Here is a 23,401-nt window from a genome sequence, read left to right on the forward strand (position 1 = left end):
GTTAGTCTTCATTCTACTGGTATTATACTACAGAGGTTAGTCTTCATTCTACTGGTATTATAGTAGTCTTCATTCTACTGGTATTATAGTAGTCTTCATTCTACTGGTATTATACTACAGAGGTTAGTCTTCATTCTACTGGTATTATACTACAGAGGTTAGTCTTCATTCTACTGGTATTATACTTCATTCTACTGGTATTATAGTAGTCTTCATTCTACTGGTATTATAATACAGAGGTTAGTCTTCATTCTACTGGTATTATACTACAGAGGTTAGTCTTCATTCTACTGGTATTATAGTAGTCTTCATTCTACTGGTATTATACTACAGAGGTTAGTCTTCATTCTACTGGTATTATAATACAGAGATTAGTCTTCATTCTACTGGTATTATACTACAGAGATTAGTCTTCATTCTACTGGTATTATAGTAGTCTTCATTCTACTGGTATTATACTACAGAGATTAGTCTTCATTCTACTGGTATTATAGTAGTCTTCATTCTACTGGTATTATACTACAGAGATTAGTCTTCATTCTACTGGTATTATAGTAGTCTTCATTCTACTGGTATTATAGTAGTCTTCATTCTACTGGTATTATACTACAGAGGTTAGTCTTCATTCTACTGGTATTATAGTAGTCTTCATTCTACTGGTATTATAATACAGAGGTTAGTCTTCATTCTACTGGTATTATACTACAGAGGTTAGTCTTCATTCTACTGGTATTATAGTAGTCTTCATTCTACTGGTATTATAGTAGTCTTCATTCTACTGGTATTATAATAGTCTTCATTCTACTGGTATTATAGTAGTCTTCATTCTACTGGTATTATACTACAGAGGTTAGTCTTCATTCTACTGGTATTATACTACAGAGGTTAGTCTTCATTCTACTGGTATTATACTACAGAGGTTAGTCTTCATTCTACTGGTATTATACTACAGAGGTTAGTCTTCATTCTACTGGTATTATACTACAGAGGTTAGTCTTCATTCTACTGGTATTATAATAGTCTTCATTCTACTGGTATTATACTACAGAGGTTAGTCTTCATTCTACTGGTATTATAGTAGTCTTCATTCTACTGGTATTGTAGTAGTCTTCATTCTACTGGTATTATACTACAGAGGTTAGTCTTCATTCTACTGGTATTATAGTAGTCTTCATTCTACTGGTATTATACTACAGAGGTTAGTCTTCATTCTACTGGTATTATAGTAGTCTTCATTCTACTGGTATTATAATACAGAGGTTAGTCTTCATTCTACTGGTATTATAGTAGTCTTCATTCTACTGGTATTATAATACAGAGGTTAGTCTTCATTCTACTGGTATTATAGTAGTCTTCATTCTACTGGTATTATAGTAGTCTTCATTCTACTGGTATTATAGTAGTCTTCATTCTACTGGTATTATAGTAGTCTTCATTCTACTGGTATTATAGTAGTCTTCATTCTACTGGTATTATAGTAGTCTTCATTCTACTGGTATTATAATAGTCTTCATTCTACTGGTATTATAGTAGTCTTCATTCTACTGGTATTATAGTAGTCATCATTCTACTGGTATTATACTACAGAGATTAGTCTTCATTCTACTGGTATTATACTACAGAGGTTATCAATCAATCAATCAAATGTATTTATAAAGCCCTTTTTACATCAGCTGATGTCACAAAGTGCTGTACAGAAACCCAGCCTAAATCCCCAAACGGCAAGCAACGCAGATGTAGAAGCACAGTGGCTAGGAAAAACTCCCTAGAAAGGCAGGAACCTAGGAAGAAACCAAGAGAGGAACCAGACTCTGAGGGGTGGCCGTCCTCTTCTATTTGTCCTTCGCTTCTCCTCTGTCACTAAAGAAAGTAATGTGCCTAACTCGAGTCACGTCTACTGTCGTACATTTATCTCTCAATGTAGCCGACTCTACTTTCATTAATGAACAGCCTAAGTTATATTTATGGATTTCGAATGAACTTGTTGGTAGTTAATGTTGAAATGCCTCCGAAAAACACATTTGGTATCGTTTAAATACATTCCTGGGACCACATAGGCATTTAATATGAGCTGGATGACATTGCCTGAGTCATTGGACAGGGTGCCCACAGTGGTCCCAGGAATTAGCTCACTGTAGTTCTGGTAGAGGGGCACCACAGGACTGGTGACGGCAAAGATGAGGTTGATGTTGTTCTCTGACATCTTCTCTGTGATCAGAGCCAGTGACGGGTAGTCCATGATAGTAGACATGCTGTACATGTTCTCTGAGTTGAGGTGGCACTTCCCGTCATTGGGCTGCACGATACCCGCCAGGCGCCCATCAAGCGCCACGTGGGTCTTGGCATCGGTGGTGAAGATCAGGAGGTGAGAGGCACCCTGACGCCAACCGATCTTCTCATTACACACGGCAGCCTGTATAATGGCGTCGAAGCCTCCCTCGGGGGCATCTCTGTTCCTGGACACAATTTGTTTCTTCACCTCCTCAGTGAAGCGGCCCACCTCCTCAGTCAGAGACAGCACATGCTTGTAGCCAAACTGGGGCAGGCAGGTGGTGTTGATCCAAACATATGGAAGAAGGTACTCTGGTCAGATGAGACAAATATTGAGCTTTTTGGCCATCAAGGAGAACGCTATGTCATTCTACTGGTATTATAGTAGTCTTCATTCTACTGGTATTATACTACAGAGGTTAGTCTTCATTCTACTGGTATTATACTACAGAGGTTAGTCTTCATTCTACTGGTATTATACTACAGAGGTTAGTCTTCATAATCAAGAATCTCAATGATTTTGTCTCCTCTTTCTCTCTTTCCCTCCTCCCACTCCTCTCCCCCTTCCTCTCCCTCTCTCTCCCCTTTCTCTCCTCTCCCTCTTCCTCTCCGCAGCCCCCCTCGCACTCCTCTCCCCTTCCTCTCCTCTCCCCTTTCTCTCCTCTCCCCCTCTCCCCCTTTCTCTCTTCTCCCCCTCTCTCTCCTCCCCTCACTCCCTCCCTCACTCCCTCTCCCTCTCCTCTCTCTGTCTCTCTCTCTCACGGCCTCTAGCTCAGTAGTAGTTATCATGAATTTTTTAAGTAGGGCACTGCTGAGTAATATCTAGCACCTAGAAATGATTATTCATGATGTTACCACCCACATAGGACACAATACTATCTCACTACACCACACACACACACACACACACACACACACACACACACACACACACACACACACACACACACACACACACACACACACACACACACACACACACACACACACACACACACACACACACACACACACACACACACACACACCATACCACACACACACACATATACCATACCACACAGACACACACACAGACACACACAGACACACACAGCCAGCCTTTAAGCACTACTAACGTCCTACAAAGCTAAGCCTTGTAAGTAGGGGTTGATTCTTCTGGAGAGAAGCCAGACTTATTCATTCATCATCTGGTTCTATTTTCTCAGTGAGATGATGTTGGCAACATTCAATGAGAGACATCGTGGCTGTATTTACCATGCTTGGTGTAATACAGCACACACACACACACACACACACACAGGGCTTAGAAATCTACTAGGTTCTGAACCGAAATCTACTGGGTTCTGAACAGAAATCTACTGGCTTCTGAACCGAAATCTTCTGGGGTCTAAACAGAAATCTACTGGGTTCTGAACAGAAGTCTTCTGGGTTCTAAACAGAAATCTACTGGATTCTGAACTGAAATCTACTGGGTTCTGAACTGAAATCTACTGGGTTCTGAACAGAAGTCTTCTGGGTTCTAATCAGAAATCTACTGGGTTCTGAACTGAAATCTACTGGGTTCTGAACTGAAATCTACTGGGTTCTGAACAGAAGTCTTCTGGGTTCTAAACAGAAATCTACTGGGTTCTGAACAGAAGTCTTCTGGGTTCTAAACAGAAATCTACTGGGTTCTGAACAGAGTCTGTTTTTCAAGAGAGCAGCCATCTCACATCCCCCTCCATCTTTCTAGAACCAATGCCTTTTAACCTTTCTCTTCTTCCTGCAGGGGAATTCTGGGAGTTTTTTTTTATTCTTTCGTTCCTCGAGGATGAAGCAACACAGTGGAAGCCTCCCTTAACAATGGTGAGTGATGAAGAGTGATGATGACGGTAATGAATATACAAGCACATTGTGCAGCATAGTTGGATTCAAAGTTTATTTAACCCTCTTCCTTATGTAGGTATGATGTCTGCCTTAATGTTCACCCCTTCAGATAAAGTGTAAACAGAATGTCCAGCTGAAAGTGAATAGTCTCCAGAGAACACCTCCCCCTTTGTCAGAGAACACCTCCCCCTCTGAGAGAACACCTCCCCCTTTGTCAGAGAACATCTCCCCTTCTGTCAGAGAACACCTCCCCCTTTGTCAGAGAACACCTCCCCCTTTGTCAGAGAACACCTCCCCCTCTGAGAGAACACCTCCCCTTCTGAGAGAGAACACCTCCCCTCTGTCAGAGAACACCTCCCCCTCTGTCAGAGAACACCTCCCCCTCTGTCAGAGAACACCTCCCCCTTTGTCAGAGAACATCTCCCCTTCTGTCAGAGAACACCTCCCCTTTGTCAGAGAACACCTCCCCTCTGAGAGAACACCTCCCCCTTCTGTGAGAGAACACCTCCCCTTCTGTGAGAGAACACCTCCCCCTCTGTCAGAGAACACCTCCCCCTCTGTCAGAGAACACCTCCCCCCTCTGTCAGAGAACACCTCCCCCTCTGTCAGAGAACACCTCCCCCTCTGTCAGAGAACACCTCCCCCTCTGTGAGAGAACACCTCCCCCTCTGTGAGAGAACACCTCCCCTCTGTCAGAGAACACCTCCCCTCTGTGAGAGAACACCTCCCCTATGTCAGAGAACACCTCCTTCTGTGAGAGAACACCTCCCCCTCTGAGAGAGAACACCTCCCCCTCTGCCAGAGAGAACACCTCCCCCTCTGTGAGAGAATACCTCCCCCTCTGTGAGAGAACACCTCCCCTCTGTCAGAGAACACCTCCCCCTCTGTCTGAGAACACCTCCCCTCTGTCAGAGAACACCTCCCCCTCTGTCAGAGAACACCTCCCCCTCTGTCAGAGAACACCTCCCCCTCTGTCAGAGAACACCTCCCCCTCTGAGAGAGAACACCTCCCCTCTGTGAGAGAACACCTCCCCCTCTGTCAGAGAACACCTCCCCCTCTGTGAGAGAACACCTCCCCTATGTCAGAGAACACCTCCCCTTCTGTGAGAGAACACCTCCCCCTCTGAGAGAGAACACCTCCCCCTCTGCCAGAGAGACACCTCCCCTCTGTGAGAGAATACCTCCCCCTCTGTGAGAGAACACCTCCCCCTCTGTCAGAGAACACCTCCCCTCTGTCTGAGAACACCTCCCCCTCTGTCAGAGAACACCTCCCCTCTGTCAGAGAACACCTCCCCCTCTGTGAGAGAATACCTCCCCCTCTGTGAGAGAACACCTCCCCCTCTGTCAGAGAACACCTCCCCCTCTGCCAAAGAGCAGTGATTCAATAATGTGACAGTCCACCACACTGGTGCTGCTGATAACAGACAGGACAGGGCCTACAGAGACACACACACACACACACACGCACACACACAGACACACACGCACACACACAGACACACACGCACACACAGTACAACCTACACGCACACACACACGCACACGCACACACACAGACACAGAGAGGAGAGGGTTAGAGAGAGAGAGGGGGGACAGAGAGGGAAAGAGAGTGACAGAGAGAGAATATACAGAGTTAAAGAGTCCTCTGGGGGAGAAAGAAAAAGACACAGAGAGAGAAAGTCCTCTGGGGGGAGAGAGAGAGAGTCCTCTGGGGAGGAGAGAGAGAGAGAGAGTCCTCTGGGGGGAGAGAGAGTCCTCTGGGGGGAGAGAGAGAGAGTCCTCTGGGGGGAGAGAGAGAGAGTCCTCTGGGGGGAGAGAGAGAGAGAGTCCTCTGGGGGGAGAGAGAGAGAGAGTCCTCTGGGGGGAGAGAGAGAGAGTCCTCTGGGGGGAGAGAGAGAGAGAGTCCTCTGGGGGGAGAGAGAGAGAGTCCTCTGGGGGAGAGAGAGAGAGTCCTCTGGGGGAGAGAGAGAGAGTCCTCTGGGGGGAGAGAGAGAGAGAGAGTCCTCTGGGGGGAGAGAGAGAGAGTCCTCTGGGGGGAGAGAGAGAGAGTCCTCTGGGGGAGAGAGAGAGAGAGTCCTCTGGGGGAGAGAGAGAGTCCTCTGGGGGAGAGAGAGAGAGAGAGTCCTCTGGGGGAGAGAGAGAGTCCTCTGGGGGAGAGAGAGAGAGTCCTCTGGGGGGAGAGAGAGAGAGTCCTCTGGGGGAGAGAGAGAGAGAGTCCTCTGGGGGGAGAGAGAGAGAGAGTCCTCTGGGGGGAGAGAGAGAGAGAGTCCTCTGGGGGAGAGAGAGAGAGAGTCCTCTGGGGGGAGAGAGAGAGAGTCCTCTGGGGGGAGAGAGAGAGAGAGTCCTCTGGGGAGAGAGGGGAGAGAGAGAGAGTCCTCTGGGGGGAGAGAGAGAGAGTCCTCTGGGGGGAGAGAGAGAGAGTCCTCTGGGGGGAGAGAGAGAGAGTCCTCTGGGGAGGAGAGAGAGAGAGAGAGTCCTCTGGGGGGGAGAGAGAGAGTCCTCTGGGGGGAGAGAGAGAGAGAGTCCTCTGGGGGAGAGAGAGAGAGTCCTCTGGGGGAGAGAGAGAGAGTCCTCTGGGGGAGAGAGAGAGAGTCCTCTGGGGGAGAGAGAGAGAGTCCTCTGGGGGAGAGAGAGAGAGAGTCCTCTGGGGGGAGAGAGAGAGTCCTCTGGGGGAGAGAGAGAGAGTCCTCTGGGGGGAGAGAGAGAGAGAGTCCTCTGGGGGGAGAGAGAGAGAGTCCTCTGGGGGGAGAGAGAGAGAGTCCTCTGGGGAGAGAGAAATACACAGAGAGAGAGTCCTCCGGGAGGGAGAGAGAGAGAGTCCTCTGGGGGAGAGACAAAAAGACACTAGACAGAGAGTCCTCTGGGGGAGAGAGAGAGAGTCCTCTGGGGGAGAGAGAGAGTCCTCTGGGGGAGAGAGAGAGAGTCCTCTGGGGGAGAGAGAGACAGAGAGTCCTCTGGGGAGAGAGACAGAGAGTCCTCTGGGGAGAGAGAGACAGAGAGTCCTCTGGGGAGAGTGAGACAGAGAGTCCTCTGGGGAGAGAGAAAAAGAGGGAGAGAGAGAGAGAGAGAGAGTCTGGGGGAGAGAGAGAGTCCTCTGGGGGGAGAGAGAGAGTCCTCTGGGGGGAGAGAGAGAGAGTCCTCTGGGGGAGAGAGAGACAGAGAGTCCTCTGGGGAGAGAGACAGAGAGTCCTCTGGGGGAGAGAGAGACAGAGAGTCCTCTGGGGAGAGTGAGACAGAGAGTCCTCTGGGGAGAGAGAAAAAGAGGGAGAGAGAGAGAGAGAGAGAGAGTCTGGGGGAGAGAGAAAAAGAGAGAGAGAGAGTCCTCTGAGGGAGAGAGAAAAAGAGGGAGAGAGAGAGAGAGTCTGGGGGAGAGAGAAAAAGAGAGAGAGAGAGAGAGAGAGTCCTCTGAGGGAGAGAGAAAAAGAGAGAGAGAGAGAGAGAGAGTCCTCTGAGGGAGAGAGAAAAAGAGGGAGAGAGAGAGAGAGTCTGGGGGAGAGAGAAAAAGAGAGAGAGAATACATGAAAGTTTAATTAATGCATCAGTTGCACACACACACACACACACACACACACACACACACACACACACACACACACACACACACACACACACACACACACACACACACACACACACACACACACACACACACACACACTGATCGAACACACACACACTGAACGCACAAACACACACACACACACATACACACATAACACAACACACACACACACTGAACACACACACACACACACACTGATCGAACACACACACACTGAACGCACAAACACACACACACACACATACACACATAACACAACACACACACACACTGACTGAGAGAGAGTGTTGTTCCCCAGCTGTTTCAAAGTGTTCATTCTGTTTCATTATTGAACGCGTTGCTCTTGAACGCTTGGCTGAGCCTTCCTGTCTTGTTAAGAGTAAGACGCGAGGTTTAGCCTGCATCCCAAACACATCCTATTCCTTTTATAGTGAACTACTGTTGACCAGAGCCCTACATGGGTCCTAGTCAAGAGCAGTACACTACATAGGGAACACAGTACCATTTAGGACCCAGTCTTAGTAACGTCACACGACTAAATATAAACTACTACTTCACCTCTCTGAGGACTTAGTAACATCACACGACTAAATATAAACTATAACTTCACCTCTCTGAGGACTTAGTAACGTCACACGACTAAATATAAACTATAACTTCACCTCTCTGAGGACTTAGTAACGTCACACGACTAAATATAAACTATAACTTCACCTCTCTGAGGACTTAGTAACGTCACACGACTAAATATAAACTATAACTTCACCTCTCTGAGGACTTAGTAACGTCACACGACTAAATATAAACTATAACTTCACCTCTCTGAGGACTTAGTAACATCACACGACTAAATATAAACTATAACTTCACCTCTCTGAGGACTTAGTAACGTCACACGACTAAATATCAACTATAACTTCACCTCTCTGAGGACTTAGTAACATTATACGACTAAATATCAACTATAACTTCACCTCTCTGAGGACTTAGTAACATCACACGACTAAATATCAACTATAACTTCACCTCTCTGAGGACTTAGTAACGTCACACGACTAAATATAAACTACAATTCACCTATCTGAGGTGTTGAAAAGATTGTGGTTACCTATATAAACACCACCCATTACTAAATCTATCTATAACCTAGTGGTTACCTATATAAACACCACCCATTACTAAATCTAACTATAACCCAGTGGTTACCTATATAAACACCACCCATTACTACATCTAACTATAACCTAGTGGTTACCTATATAAACACCACCCATTACTAAATCTATCTATAACCTAGTGGTGGACTATATAAACACCACCCATTACTAAATCTATCTATAACCTAGTGGTTACCTATATAAACACCACCCATTACTAAATCTATCTATAACCCAGTGGTTACCTATATAAACACCACCCATTACTACATCTATCTATAACCTAGTGGTTACCTATATAAACACCACCCATTACTAAATCTATCTATAACCTAGTGGTTACCTATATAAACACCACCCATTACTACATCTATCTATAACCTAGTGGTTACCTATATAAACACCACCCATTACTAAATCTATCTATAACCTAGTGGTTACCTATATAAACACCACCCATTACTACATCTAACTATAACCTAGTGGTTACCTATATAAACACCACCCATTACTAAATCTATCTATAACCTAGTGGTTACCTATATAAACACCACCCATTACTACATCTAACTATAACCTAGTGGTTACCTATATAAACACCACCCATTACTAAATCTATCTATAACCTAGTGGTTACCTATATAAACACCACCCATTACTACATCTATCTATAACCTAGTGGTTACCTATATAAACACCACCCATTACTAAATCTATCTATAACCTAGTGGTTACCTATATAAACACCACCCATTACTAAATCTAACTATAATCTAGTGGTTACTTATATAAACACCACCCATTACTACATCTAACTATAACCTAGTGGTTACCTATATAAACACCACCCATTACTAAATCTATCTATAACCTAGTGGTTACCTATATAAACACCACCCATTACTACATCTATCTATAACCTAGTGGTTACCTATATAAACACCACCCATTACTACATCTAACTATAACCTAGTGGTTACCTATATAAACACCACCCATTACTAAATCTATCTATAACCTAGTGGTTACCTATATAAACACCACCCATTACTAAATCTATCTATAACCTAGTGGTTACCTATATAAACACCACCCATTACTAAATCTATCTATAACCTAGTGGTTACCTATATAAACACCACCCATTACTAAATCTATCTATAACCTAGTGGTTACCTATATAAACACCACCCATTACTAAATCTATCTATAACCTAGTGGTTACCTATATAAACACCACCCATTACTACATCTATCTATAACCTAGTGGTTACCTATATAAACACCACCCATTACTAAATCTATCTATAACCTAGTGGTTACCTATATAAACACCACCCATTACTAAATCTAACTATAATCTAGTGGTTACTTATATAAACACCACCCATTACTACATCTAACTATAACCTAGTGGTTACCTATATAAACACCACCCATTACTAAATCTATCTATAACCTAGTGGTTACCTATATAAACACCACCCATTACTACATCTATCTATAACCTAGTGGTTACCTATATAAACACCACCCATTACTACATCTAACTATAACCTAGTGGTTACCTATATAAACACCACCCATTACTAAATCTATCTATAACCTAGTGGTTACCTATATAAACACCACCCATTACTAAATCTATCTATAACCTAGTGGTTACCTATATAAACACCACCCATTACTACATCTAACTATAACCTAGTGGTTACCTATATAAACACCACCCATTACTAAATCTATCTATAACCTAGTGGTTACCTATATAAACACCACCCATTACTACATCTAACTATAACCTAGTGGTTACCTATATAAACACCACCCATTACTAAATCTATCTATAACCTAGTGGTTACCTATATAAACACCACCCATTACTACATCTATCTATAACCTAGTGGTTACCTATATAAACACCACCCATTACTAAATCTATCTATAACCTAGTGGTTACCTATATAAACACCACCCATTACTAAATCTATCTATAACCCAGTGGTTACCTATATAAACACCACCCATTACTACATCTATCTATAACCTAGTGGTTACCTATATAAACACCACCCATTACTAAATCTATCTATAACCTAGTGGTTACCTATATAAACACCACCCATTACTACATCTATCTATAACCTAGTGGTTACCTATATAAACACCACCCATTACTAAATCTATCTATAACCTAGTGGTTACCTATATAAACACCACCCATTACTACATCTAACTATAACCTAGTGGTTACTTATATAAACACCACCCATTACTACATCTAACTATAACCTAGTGGTTACCTATATAAACACCACCCATTACTAAATCTATCTATAACCTAGTGGTTACCTATATAAACACCACCCATTACTAAATCTATCTATAACCTAGTGGTTACCTATATAAACACCACCCATTACTAAATCTAACTATAATCTAGTGGTTACTTATATAAACACCACCCATTACTACATCTAACTATAACCTAGTGGTTACCTATATAAACACCACCCATTACTAAATCTATCTATAACCTAGTGGTTACCTATATAAACACCACCCATTACTACATCTATCTATAACCTAGTGGTTACCTATATAAACACCACCCATTACTACATCTAACTATAACCTAGTGGTTACCTATATAAACACCACCCATTACTAAATCTATCTATAACCTAGTGGTTACCTATATAAACACCACCCATTACTAAATCTATCTATAACCTAGTGGTTACCTATATAAACACCACCCATTACTAAATCTATCTATAACCTAGTGGTTACCTATATAAACACCACCCATTACTAAATCTATCTATAACCTAGTGGTTACCTATATAAACACCACCCATTACTAAATCTATCTATAACCTAGTGGTTACCTATATAAACACCACCCATTACTACATCTATCTATAACCTAGTGGTTACCTATATAAACACCACCCATTACTACATCTATCTATAACCTAGTGGTTACCTATATAAACACCACCCATTACTACATCTAACTATAACCTAGTGGTTACCTATATAAACACCACCCATTACTAAATCTATCTATAACCTAGTGGTTACCTATATAAACACCACCCATTACTAAATCTATCTATAACCTAGTGGTTACCTATATAAACACCACCCATTACTACATCTAACTATAACCTAGTGGTTACCTATATAAACACCACCCATTACTAAATCTATCTATAACCTAGTGGTTACCTATATAAACACCACCCATTACTACATCTAACTATAACCTAGTGGTTACCTATATAAACACCACCCATTACTAAATCTATCTATAACCTAGTGGTTACCTATATAAACACCACCCATTACTACATCTATCTATAACCTAGTGGTTACCTATATAAACACCACCCATTACTAAATCTATCTATAACCTAGTGGTTACCTATATAAACACCACCCATTACTACATCTATCTATAACCTAGTGGTTACCTATATAAACACCACCCATTACTAAATCTATCTATAACCTAGTGGTTACCTATATAAACACCACCCATTACTAAATCTAACTATAATCTAGTGGTTACTTATATAAACACCACCCATTACTACATCTAACTATAACCTAGTGGTTACCTATATAAACACCACCCATTACTAAATCTATCTATAACCTAGTGGTTACCTATATAAACACCACCCATTACTACATCTATCTATAACCTAGTGGTTACCTATATAAACACCACCCATTACTACATCTAACTATAACCTAGTGGTTACCTATATAAACACCACCCATTACTAAATCTATCTATAACCTAGTGGTTACCTATATAAACACCACCCATTACTAAATCTATCTATAACCTAGTGGTTACCTATATAAACACCACCCATTACTAAATCTATCTATAACCTAGTGGTTACCTATATAAACACCACCCATTACTAAATCTAACTATAATCTAGTGGTTACCTATATAAACACCACCCATTACTAAATCTAACTATAATCTAGACGTGGACTGTGCCAGTCTAAAGCTTGGACACACCGACTCAATCAAGGGTTTTTACTTTATATTGACCATGTTCTACATTGTAGAATAATAATGAAGACAACAGAACTATGAATAAACACATATGGAATCATGTAGTAACCCCCCCCCACCAAAAAAAAAACATATTATAAACAAATCAAAATATGTTTTATATTTGAGAATCTTCAAAGTAGCCTTTTGCCTTGACGGCAGCTTTTCAACATCTCTTGACATTCTCTCAACCATCTTCATGAGGAATGCTTTTCCAACGGTCTTGAAGGAGTTCCCACATATGCTGAGCACTTGCTGGCTGCCTGAGAGAATGCCAAGAGTGTGCAAAGGGGGACCCCAAGTGAAAACGCTTGGTCAACCCTGGTCTAAAGGTCCAACTCCTTTATAAAATATAATGAGTGTTCTCTGTGGTTGGAATTGACTAGAGTGGTGTAATACATGATTCCACCACCAGATGGCAGCATCGCAACACTAACCATCATATCTCTCACAAGTCGTCTTGCAGGATTTCCCAGAAATCCTGGTAGGAGGATTCTGTATTTCCTCCTTATTCTCTCATTATTCCCTCATTATTCCCTCATTATTCCAGGAATTTTCCCACCAAGATTTTTTGAGAAGACTTGGACGAGAGTTTACCAGCCTTATGCAACCTTACTCACAAACTAGACGAGATACAGGCACGCGTGTACAAACTACTCTATCAGGACATCTAGTTGTCTTTAATGAATCTTGTTCTGGCTCAGGCCAGATTGACTCTTCAGTCTCTACTCACATAAAGGACAGGTGATTGACTCTTCAGTCTCTACTCACATAAAGGACAGGTGACGTGTCATCAGAAATTGTACTGATATTCTCTCTCTCTTTCTGTTCATCTCTTTCTCTTCTCTGTCTGAGGTTAGAACATGGAACATGGAAGAAGGTAAGATCTCTGCATTTTTCCTCTGCTGGCGGCGTGTGTGTGTGTGTGCGTGCGTGTGTGTGCGTGTGCGTGTGTGTGTGTGTGTGCGTGCGTGCGTGCGTGCGTGCGCGCGCGTGCGTGTGTGATCAATGCCCTCTGGGGGAAAAACTTCATATGAATCCACTATACACCTGGGCACAAACTCACCCTGCTATTAACACAGTAATGACATGGAGTTATTGTGGCTCTGCATTAGATGTCTGTCTGCATGTACATACAGTACCTTAGTACAGAGCTGTTCAACTCCGACCCTACAACGTTCTGAGTACTGCTGGGGTTCTGTTCTACCTCATTATTAATCACAGCTCGAAATCAGGCTCTGATTAGAATATGAAGAATCAAAGAATCAACAGAACTGGTGTAGAGGTCCAGTTTTATATCTGGTGTAGAGGTCCAGTTTTATATCTGGTGTAGAGGTCCAGTTTTATATCTGGTGTAGAGGTCCAGTTTTATATCTGGTGTAGAGGTCCAGTTTTATATCTGGTGTAGAGGTCCAGTTTTATATCTGGTTTAGAGGTCCAGTTTTATATCTGGTTTAGAGGTCCAGTTTTATATCTGGTGTAGAGGTCCAGTTTTATATCTGGTTTAGAGGTCCAGTTTTATATCTGGTTTAGAGGTCCAGTTTTATATCTGGTGTAGAGGTCCAGTTTTATATCTGGTGTAGAGGTCCAGTTTTATATCTGGTTTAGAGGTCCAGTTTTATATCTGGTTTAACAGTCCAGTTTTATATCTGGTTTAGAGGTCCAGTTTTATATCTGGTTTAGAGGTCCAGTTTTATATCTGGTTTAGAGGTCCAGTTTTATATCTGGTGTAGAGGTCCAGTTTTATATCTGGTGTAGAGGTCCAGTTTTATATCTGGTGTAGAGGTCCAGTTTTATATCTGGTGTAGAGGTCCAGTTTTATATCTGGTGTAGAGGTCCAGTTTTATATCTGGTTTAGAGGTCCAGTTTTATATCTGGTTTAGAGGTCCAGTTTTATATCTGGTGTAGAGGTCCAGTTTTATATCTGGTTTAGAGGTCCAGTTTTATATCTGGTTTAGAGGTCCAGTTTTATATCTGGTGTAGAGGTCCAGTTTTATATCTGGTGTAGAGGTCCAGTTTTATATCTGGTTTAGAGGTCCAGTTTTATATCTGGTTTAACAGTCCAGTTTTATATCTGGTTTAGAGGTCCAGTTTTATATCTGGTTTAGAGGTCCAGTTTTATATCTGGTTTAGAGGTCCAGTTTTATATCTGGTGTAGAGGTCCAGTTTTATATCTGGTGTAGAGGTCCAGTTTTATATCTGGTGTAGAGGTCCAGTTTTATATCTGGTGTAGAGGTCCAGTTTTATATCTGGTTTAGAGGTCCAGTTTTATATCTGGTTTAGAGGTCCAGTTTTATATCTGGTGTAGAGGTCCAGTTTTATATCTGGTTTAACAGTCCAGTTTTATATCTGGTTTAGAGGTCCAGTTTTATATCTGGTGTAGAGGTCCAGTTTTATCTCTGGTTTAGAGGTCCAGTTTTATATCTGGTGTAGAGGTCCAGTTTTATCTCTGGTGTAGAGGTCCAGTTTTATATCTGGTGTAGAGGTCCAGTTTTATATCTGGTTTAACAGTCCAGTTTTATATCTGGTTTAGAGGTCCAGTTTTATATCTGGTGTAGAGGTCCAGTTTTATATCTGGTTTAGAGGTCCAGTTTTATATCTGGTTTAACAGTCCAGTTTTATATCTGGTTTAACAGTCCAGTTTTATATCTGGTTTAGAGGTCCAGTTTTATATCTGGTTTAACAGTCCAGTTTTATATCTGGTTTAGAGGTCCAGTTTTATATCTGGTGTAGAGGTCCAGTTTTATATCTGGTTTAGAGGTCCAGTTTTATATCTGGTGTAGAGGTCCAGTTTTATATCTGGTTTAGAGGTCCAGTTTTATATCTGGTGTAGAGGTCCAGTTTTATATCTGGTTTAACAGTCCAGTTTTATATCTGGTTTAGAGGTCCAGTTTTATATCTGGTGTAGAGGTCCAGTTTTATATCTGGTTTAGAGGTCCAGTTTTATATCTGGTGTAGAGGTCCAGTTTTATATCTGGTGTAGAGGTCCAGTTTTATATCTGGTTTAGAGGTCCAGTTTTATATCTGGTGTAGAGGTCCAGTTTTATATCTGGTGTAGAGGTCCAGTTTTATATCTGGTTTAGAGGTCCAGTTTTATATCTGGTTTAGAGGTCCAGTTTTATATCTGGTTTAGAGGTCCAGTTTTATATCTGGTTTAGAGGTCCAGTTTTATATCTGGTTTAGAGGTCCAGTTTTATATCTGGTTTAGAGGTCCAGTTTTATATCTGGTTTAGAGGTCCAGTTTTATATCTGGTTTAACAGTCCAGTTTTATATCTGGTGTAGAGGTCCAGTTTTATATCTGGTTTAGAGGTCCAGTTTTATATCTGGTGTAGAGGTCCAGTTTTATATCTGGTGTAGAGGTCCAGTTTTATATCTGGTGTAGAGGTCCAGTTTTATATCTGGTTTAACAGTCCAGTTTTATATCTGGTGTAGAGGTCCAGTTTTATATCTGGTGTAGAGGTCCAGTTTTATATCTGGTGTAGAGGTCCAGTTTTATATCTGGTGTAGAGGTCCAGTTTTATATCTGGTGTAGAGGTCCAGTTTTATATCTGGTGTAGAGGTCCAGTTTTATATCTGGTTTAACAGTCCAGTTTTATATCTGGTGTAGAGGTCCAGTTTTATATCTGGTGTAGAGGTCCAGTTTTATATCTGGTGTAGAGGTCCAGTTTTATATCTGGTTTAACAGTCCAGTTTTATATCTGGTGTAGAGGTCCAGTTTTATATCTGGTTTAACAGTCCAGTTTTATATCTGGTGTAGAGGTCCAGTTTTATATCTGGTTTAACAGTCCAGTTTTATATCTGGTGTAGAGGTCCAGTTTTATATCTGGTGTAGAGGTCCAGTTTTATATCTGGTGTAGAGGTCCAGTTTTATATCTGGTGTAGAGGTCCAGTTTTATATCTGGTGTAGAGGTCCAGTTTTATATCTGGTGTAGAGGTCCAGTTTTATATCTGGTTTAGAGGTCCAGTTTTATATCTGGTTTAACAGTCCAGTTTTATATCTGGTGTAGAGGTCCAGTTTTATATCTGGTGTAGAGGTCCAGTTTTATATCTGGTTTAGAGGTCCAGTTTTATATCTGGTTTAGAGGTCCAGTTTTATATCTGGTTTAGAGGTGAACACACAGTCACACAGCTGAACACACAATCACACAGCTGAACACACAATCACACAGCTAAACACACACAATCACACAGTTGAACACACAGTCACACAGCTGAACACACAATCACACAGCTTAACACACAATCACACAGCTGAACACACATGATCATACAGCTGAACACACAATCACACAGTTTTTGTGAAGAGCACTCATAACTTGGCTATTATGTTGTAGAACAGAGAGATTGGAGAAGGAGAATGGATGGGGTGGAGGAGGAGGAGAATGGATGGGGTGGAGGAAGAGGAGGAGGAGAATGGATGGGGAGGAGGAGGATGGATTGGGTGGAGGAAGGGGAAGAGGAGGAGAATGGATGGGGTGGAGGAGGAGGAGGAGGAGGAGGAGGAGGAGGAGGAGGAGGAGGAGGAGGAGGATGGGGTGGAGGAAGAGGAGGAGGAGGAGAATGGATGGGGTGGAGGAAGAGGAGGAGAAGGAGAATGGATGGGATGGAGGAAGAGGAGGAGAATGGATGGGGAGGAGGAATCTTTTTTTCTGCATATATCCGCATGGTTACAGGGTTAATACTCCATCAACTGTCACCCAGTATTCTGAAGGCTTGAATTGTGGACCATATCCAAGCTCTCTCAGGCTGGATAATACACCATTCACTCTATAGAGAGAGACACAAACACACACAACACACACCGAAACACACACAGAAACACACTCTGCCTCTTTATCTCATTTTAGTCAGAATGGTTGCCAGTTGAGAGAGAGAGAGAGAGAGAGAGAGAGAGAGAGAGAGAGAGAGAGAGAGAGAGAGAGAGAGAGAGAGAGAGAGAGAGAGAGAGAGAGAGAGAGAGAGAGAGAGAGAGAGAGAGAGAGAGAGAGAGAGAGAGTTCAACATTGATTAAATATTTAAAAAATTCTACACCATAATGAAAAACATATATATATATTTAGCAAATTATTGTAAGGTCAATCTATACCTGTTATATTCAGCATTTCACTGTAAGGTCAATCTATACCTGTTATATTCTCCAACCTCTCTCCATTTTCCCCTGACTCTCTCTTTCTCTAACCTCTCTCTCTCAACCTCTCTCTCTCTCCATTTTCCCCCTGACTCTCTCTTTCTCTAACCTCTCTCTCTCTCCAACCTCTCTCTCTCTCCAACCTCTCTCTCTCAACCTCTCTCTCTCTCAACCTCTCTCTCTCCAATCTCTCTCTCTCTCTCCCAACCTCTCTCTCTCAACCTCTCTCTCTCAACCTCTCTCTCTCCAACCTCTCTCTCTCCAACCTCTCTCTCTCTCCAACCTCTCTCTCTCAAACTCTCTCTCTCCAACCTCTCTCTCTCTCTCCAACCTCTCTCTCTCAACCTCTCTCTCTCTCTCCAACCTCTCTCTCCAACCTCTCTCTCTCTCTCAACCTCTCTCTCTCCAACCTCTCTCTCTCTCTCCAACCTCTCTCTCTCCCTCTCCAACCTCTCTCTCTCCAACCTCTCTCTCTCTCTCTCCAACCTCTCTCTCTCTCCAACCTCTCTCTCTCTCTCTCCAACCTCTCTCTCTCTCTCTCCAACCTCTCTCTCTCCAACCTCTCTCTCCAACCTCTCTCTCTCCAACCTCTCTCTCTCCAACCTCTCTCTCTCTCTCTCCAACCTCTCTCTCTCCAACCTCTCTCTCTCTCTCCAACCTCTCTCTCTCCAACCTCTCTCTCTCTCTCTCCAACCTCTCTCTCTCCAACCTCTCTCTCTCTCCAACCTCTCTCTCTCCAACCTCTCTCTCTCTCTCCAACCTCTCTCTCTCCAACCTCTTTCTCTCCAACCTCTCTCTCTCTCTCTCTCTCCAACCTCTCTCCATTTTCCCCTGACTCTCTTTCCCTCCAACCACGGGGTATGAAGAGAAACTAACTGAAAAGATTACGATCTAAAATAAGAAATATTCGGAAGCAGAAAAAGTATGACTCCGTCCCACATGACACCCTATTCCCTATTCAGTGCACTATTTTTAGTCCAGGTCCTGTGGTCCAAAGTAGTGCACTGTAATAGGGAATAACGTGTCATTTTGGACGCAAAACTGCCATAACAAGTGTGTAATAGGAATATTTACGTTCTAATAAGCGTGAAATAGAATGTTAGAATGTTCTATTTAAATAGTTCTATTTCACGCTTATTAGAACGTTAGAATGTTAGAATGTTAGAATGTTCTATTTAAATAGTTCTATTTCACGCTTATTAGAACGTTAGAATGTTAGAATGTTAGAATGTTCTATTTAAATAGTTCTATTTCACGCTTATTAGAACGTTAGAATGTTAGAATGTTAGAATGTTCTATTTAAATAGTTCTATTTCACGCTTATTAGAACGTTAGAATGTTAGAACTATTTAAATAGAACATTCTAACATTCTAACATTCTAACGTTCTAATAAGCGTGAAATAGAACTATTTAAATAGAACTATTTCACAGCGTGAAGTCATATCTCTCTCAGTCTAGTAGGAGGAGATGCTCAGCAGAATGAGAGATCAGACCCTGTAGGAGGAGATGCTCAGCAGAATGAGAGATCAGACCCTGTAGGAGGAGATGCTCAGCAGAATGAGAGATCAGACCCTGTAGGAGGAGATGCTCAGCAGAATGAGAGATCAGATCAGACCCTGTAGGAGGAGATGCTCAGCAGAATGAGAGATCAGACCCTGTAGGAGGAGATGCTCAGCAGAATGAGAGATCAGATCAGACCCTGTAGGAGGAGATGCTCAGCAGAATGAGAGATCAGACCCTGTAGGAGGAGATGCTCAGCAGAATGAGAGATCAGATCAGACCCTGTAGGAGGAGATGCTCAGCAGAATGAGAGATCAGATCAGACCCTGTAGGAGGAGATGCTCAGCAGAATGAGAGATCAGATCAGACCCTGTAGAAGATATGCTCAGCAGAATGAGAGATCAGATCAGACCCTGTAGAAGAGATGCTCAGCTGAATGAGAGATCAGACCCTTTAGGAGGAGATGCTCAGCAGAATGAGAGATCAGACCCTGTAGAAGAGATGCTCAGCAGAATGAGAGATCAGACCCTTTAGGAGGAGATGCTCAGCAGAATGAGAGATCAGACCCTGTAGAAGATACACAAACACACACACACACACACACACACACACGCATACACACACACACACACACACACTGATACACACACGCATACACACACACACACACACGCATACACACACACAAACACGCACACACGCACACACACACACACACACACACACACACACACACACACAACACACACACACACACACACACACACACACACACACACACACACACACACACACACACCCTGGTCGTTCATAGAGAAGTGTCAGTCAAGTGTGATTGGTCCCTGCTGTTGAAAACCACAGTACCAATTATTTGTAATCATCAGAGAGGAGCTCCTGTGGCCTGGATGCCTCTAAGTGTGTGTGTGTGTGTGTGTGTGTGTGTGTGTGTGTGTGTGTGTGTGTGTGTGTGTGTGTGTGTGTGTGTGTGTGTGTGTGTGTGTGTGTGTGTGTGTGTGTGTGTGTGTGTGTGTGTGTGTCACCTGTCCAGCTCCTCTCTCACCTGTCCAGCTCCTCTCTCACCTGTCCAGCTCCTCTCGCACTTGTACAGCTGGCTCCTCTCCCACCTGTCCAGCTCCTCTCCCACCTGTCCATCTCCTCTCTCACTGTCCAGCTCCTCTCACCTGTCCAGCTCCTCTCTCACTTGTCCATCTCCTCTCTTTCATGTCCAGCTCCTCTCTCTCACCTGTCCAGCTCCTTTCCTACCTGTCCAGCTTCTCTCTCACTTGTCCAGCTCCTCTCCTTCATGTCCAGCTCCTTTCCTACCTGTCCAGCACCTCTCTCACTTGTCCAGCTCCTCTCACCTGTCCAGCTCCTCTCTCACTTGTCCAGCTCCTCTCCTTCATGTCCAGCTCCTCTCACCTGTCCAGCTCCTTTCCTACCTGTCCAGCTTCTCTCTCACTTGTCCAGCTCCTCTCTCACTTGTCCAGCTCCTCTCCTTCATGTCCATCTCCTCTCGCACCTGTCCAGCTCCTCTCTTATTTGTCCAGCTCCTCTCAGACTGAACTACCCTGCACCCTGACCTCCACTGGTTCCACTCAGACTGAACTACCCCCTGCACCCTGACCTCCTCACTTCCCTCATCAACTCATCCCTGACCACTGTATATCTGTGTCCCCTCTGATTTGAAAATGTCCCGAGTTGCTCCAGTCCTCCAGAAACCAACACTGGACTCATCTGATGTCAAGAACTATACACCTGTATCCTTTCTTTTCTTTACAAAAACACTTGAGCGTCTCTGATCAACCCTCTTTCATTTAAATCTTTTATTTTATTTCACCTTTATTTATACAGGGTTTTTCTCATTGAGATAATACATCTCTTTTCCAAGAGAGACCTGGTCCAATAGCAGCAAGGGGGAACAACGTTTGTGTCCCCTCTGATCTCTCTCAGAACTATCTTCTTGACCCAAACCAGTCAGTCTTCAAGACGGGTCACTGCTCTTCTCTGTGTCACGGAGGCTCTGGACACTGCCAACGCTGACTCTCTCTCCTCTGGATTACATTCTACCTGTCAGGCCGCTCCTACCAGATGACGTGGAGAGAATTTGTATCTGCACCATGTGCTCTCACTACTGGTGTCCCCCAGGGCTCGGTTCTAGGCCCTCTCCTCTTCTCTCTATACACCAAGTCACTCAGCTCTGTCATATTCTCACATGGTCTCCTATCAATTGCAATGCGGATGACACTCAACTCCTTCCCCCCTTCTGACACCCAGGTGGTGACACATCTCTGTGTGCCTGGCAGACATCTCAGCTTGGATGTCGGCCCACTACCTCAAGCTCAACCTCGTCAAGACAGAGCTGCTCTTCCTCCCGTGGAAGACCTGTCCGTTCAAAGACCTCTCCATCACAGACGACAACTCCACTAATCCAGGCAGTTGTCATCTCCCGTCTGGACTACAGCAACTCTCTGTTGTCTGGGCTCCCCGCTTGTGCCATCAAACGCCTACAACTGATCCAGAACGCTACAGCTTTCAACCTTTCCATGTCACCCCGCTCCTCCGCAGACTCCACTGGCTTCCAGTCGAAGCTCGCATCCACTACCATGGTGTTTACATAGGGAGCAGCAAGAGGACCTGCCCCTGCCTACCTTCAGGCTATGTTCAAACCCTACACCCCAACCCAAGCACTCTGTTCTGCCTCCTCTGGTCTCTTGGCCCTCCCACCCATACGTGAAGCCAGCTCCCACTGGGCCCGGTCCAAGCTCTTCTCTGTCCTCGTGAACCAGCTCCTCCCCAGCCCAGCCCAAGCTCTTCTTTGTCATGGCACCCCAACCCGAGCACTCTGTTCTGCCTCCTCTGGTCTCTTGGCCCTCCCACCCATACGTGAAGCCAGCTCCCACTGGGCCCAGACCAAGCTCTTCTCTGTCATGGCACCCCAATGGTGGAACCAGCTTCCCCCTGAAGCTAGGACAGCTGAGTGCCTCGCCATCTTCCCGAATGCACCTGAAACGCTACCTCTTCAAAGAGTATCGCAAACAATCCCTCTCCTCAACTCGACCCCCTGACTTTGCTGAGGAAAAGTGTACTTACAATGCCTGAGATACAGTATATTGACAGTAAATATTACTGTAGCTATTTTTCTTGTACACTAAAGACCCGGAGAAGAGTTGTAGGGAGAAGAGAAGAATGTGTCTATTTGAAAGTTAGACTCACACACATGGTTCTGGGCTTTAACATAAGGAGACACCTGTACCATGTCAGATATACAGTTGAAATGTATTACATTTAGAGTTTGCATCACAATATTACACTTTATATACATCACAGAAGACTAAAATATAACCAAACTGTCTTTTAAAAAATTATAATGTTCATTAATTTTGAAATGGTGAGATATATGATTAGCATTACACCCATGAGGCCACTAGAGGGAGATTTGGTCATTCAGCTGCAGGAAGCTGTCGTGCTAGAAAAGGTAGGAGACGCCTGGTCTAGCTATTAAGCCCTGTTCACATTGACAGTTTGAAGTGACTCAAGTCCTATTCATTTGCATATCCGATTTGAATCTGATCTTGTTCCTGTAGTCTGAACAGCCAAAAATCACATGGAATCTGATCTTTTTCCCCCTTCAGTCTGAACAGCCAAAAATCACATGGAATCTGATATTTCAAGCCACATTTCTTTCAAACCACCTTCGTAGCTGGTTTCAAGAGATAGAAGTCTGATTCCTGGTCATGTGACTTGTGTCTGATGTGTTTTACCCTCATGTGGTGTTTAGGCTGTTATAGTTGGCATGTCTTGTTGCTAGGTAGCTAGTCTGTTGACAGTTGG

At 43.3% G+C, this 23,401-nt stretch overlaps 2 protein-coding genes across 2 annotated transcripts in view; one reads left to right on the forward strand and one right to left on the reverse strand.

Annotated features, from left to right (window-relative positions):
• LOC124020297 (receptor-type tyrosine-protein phosphatase delta-like) overlaps positions 1-23,401 on the forward strand; it is a 182,195-nt gene that overhangs the window by 75,693 nt on the left and 83,101 nt on the right. Inside the window, exons 3-4 of the mRNA XM_046335647.1 lie at positions 4,043-4,119; positions 13,801-13,820. The gene's annotated coding sequence lies outside the window, so the exon portion shown is untranslated. The remainder of the gene's footprint in view (positions 1-4,042; positions 4,120-13,800; positions 13,821-23,401) is intronic.
• On the reverse strand, positions 1,952-22,392 carry LOC124020296 (integrin beta-3-like). The gene is made up of 2 exons (XM_046335646.1): positions 22,318-22,392; positions 1,952-2,581 (listed from the first exon to the last, which is right to left on the reverse strand). The coding sequence occupies exons 1-2, from the start codon at positions 22,390-22,392 to the stop codon at positions 1,952-1,954; spliced, it is 705 nt and encodes a 234-aa protein (XP_046191602.1).

The sequence above is a fragment of the Oncorhynchus gorbuscha genome, unplaced genomic scaffold (genome assembly GCF_021184085.1).
Source record: "Oncorhynchus gorbuscha isolate QuinsamMale2020 ecotype Even-year unplaced genomic scaffold, OgorEven_v1.0 Un_scaffold_801, whole genome shotgun sequence".
Classification (NCBI taxonomy): domain Eukaryota; kingdom Metazoa; phylum Chordata; class Actinopteri; order Salmoniformes; family Salmonidae; genus Oncorhynchus; species Oncorhynchus gorbuscha.

What these genes read in the sequence shown, in the direction of transcription:
- LOC124020296 (XM_046335646.1), bottom strand. Translation starts at nt 22,392, where the DNA reads ATGACAAAGAAGAGCTTGGGCTGGGCTGGGGAGGAGCTGGTTCACGAG. An exon ending in AAGAGCTTGGACCGGGCCCA is followed by an intron (nt 2,582 to 22,317) that starts GTGGGAGCTGGC and finishes ATCTGACCAGAG; the next exon opens with TACCTTCTTCCATATGTTTG.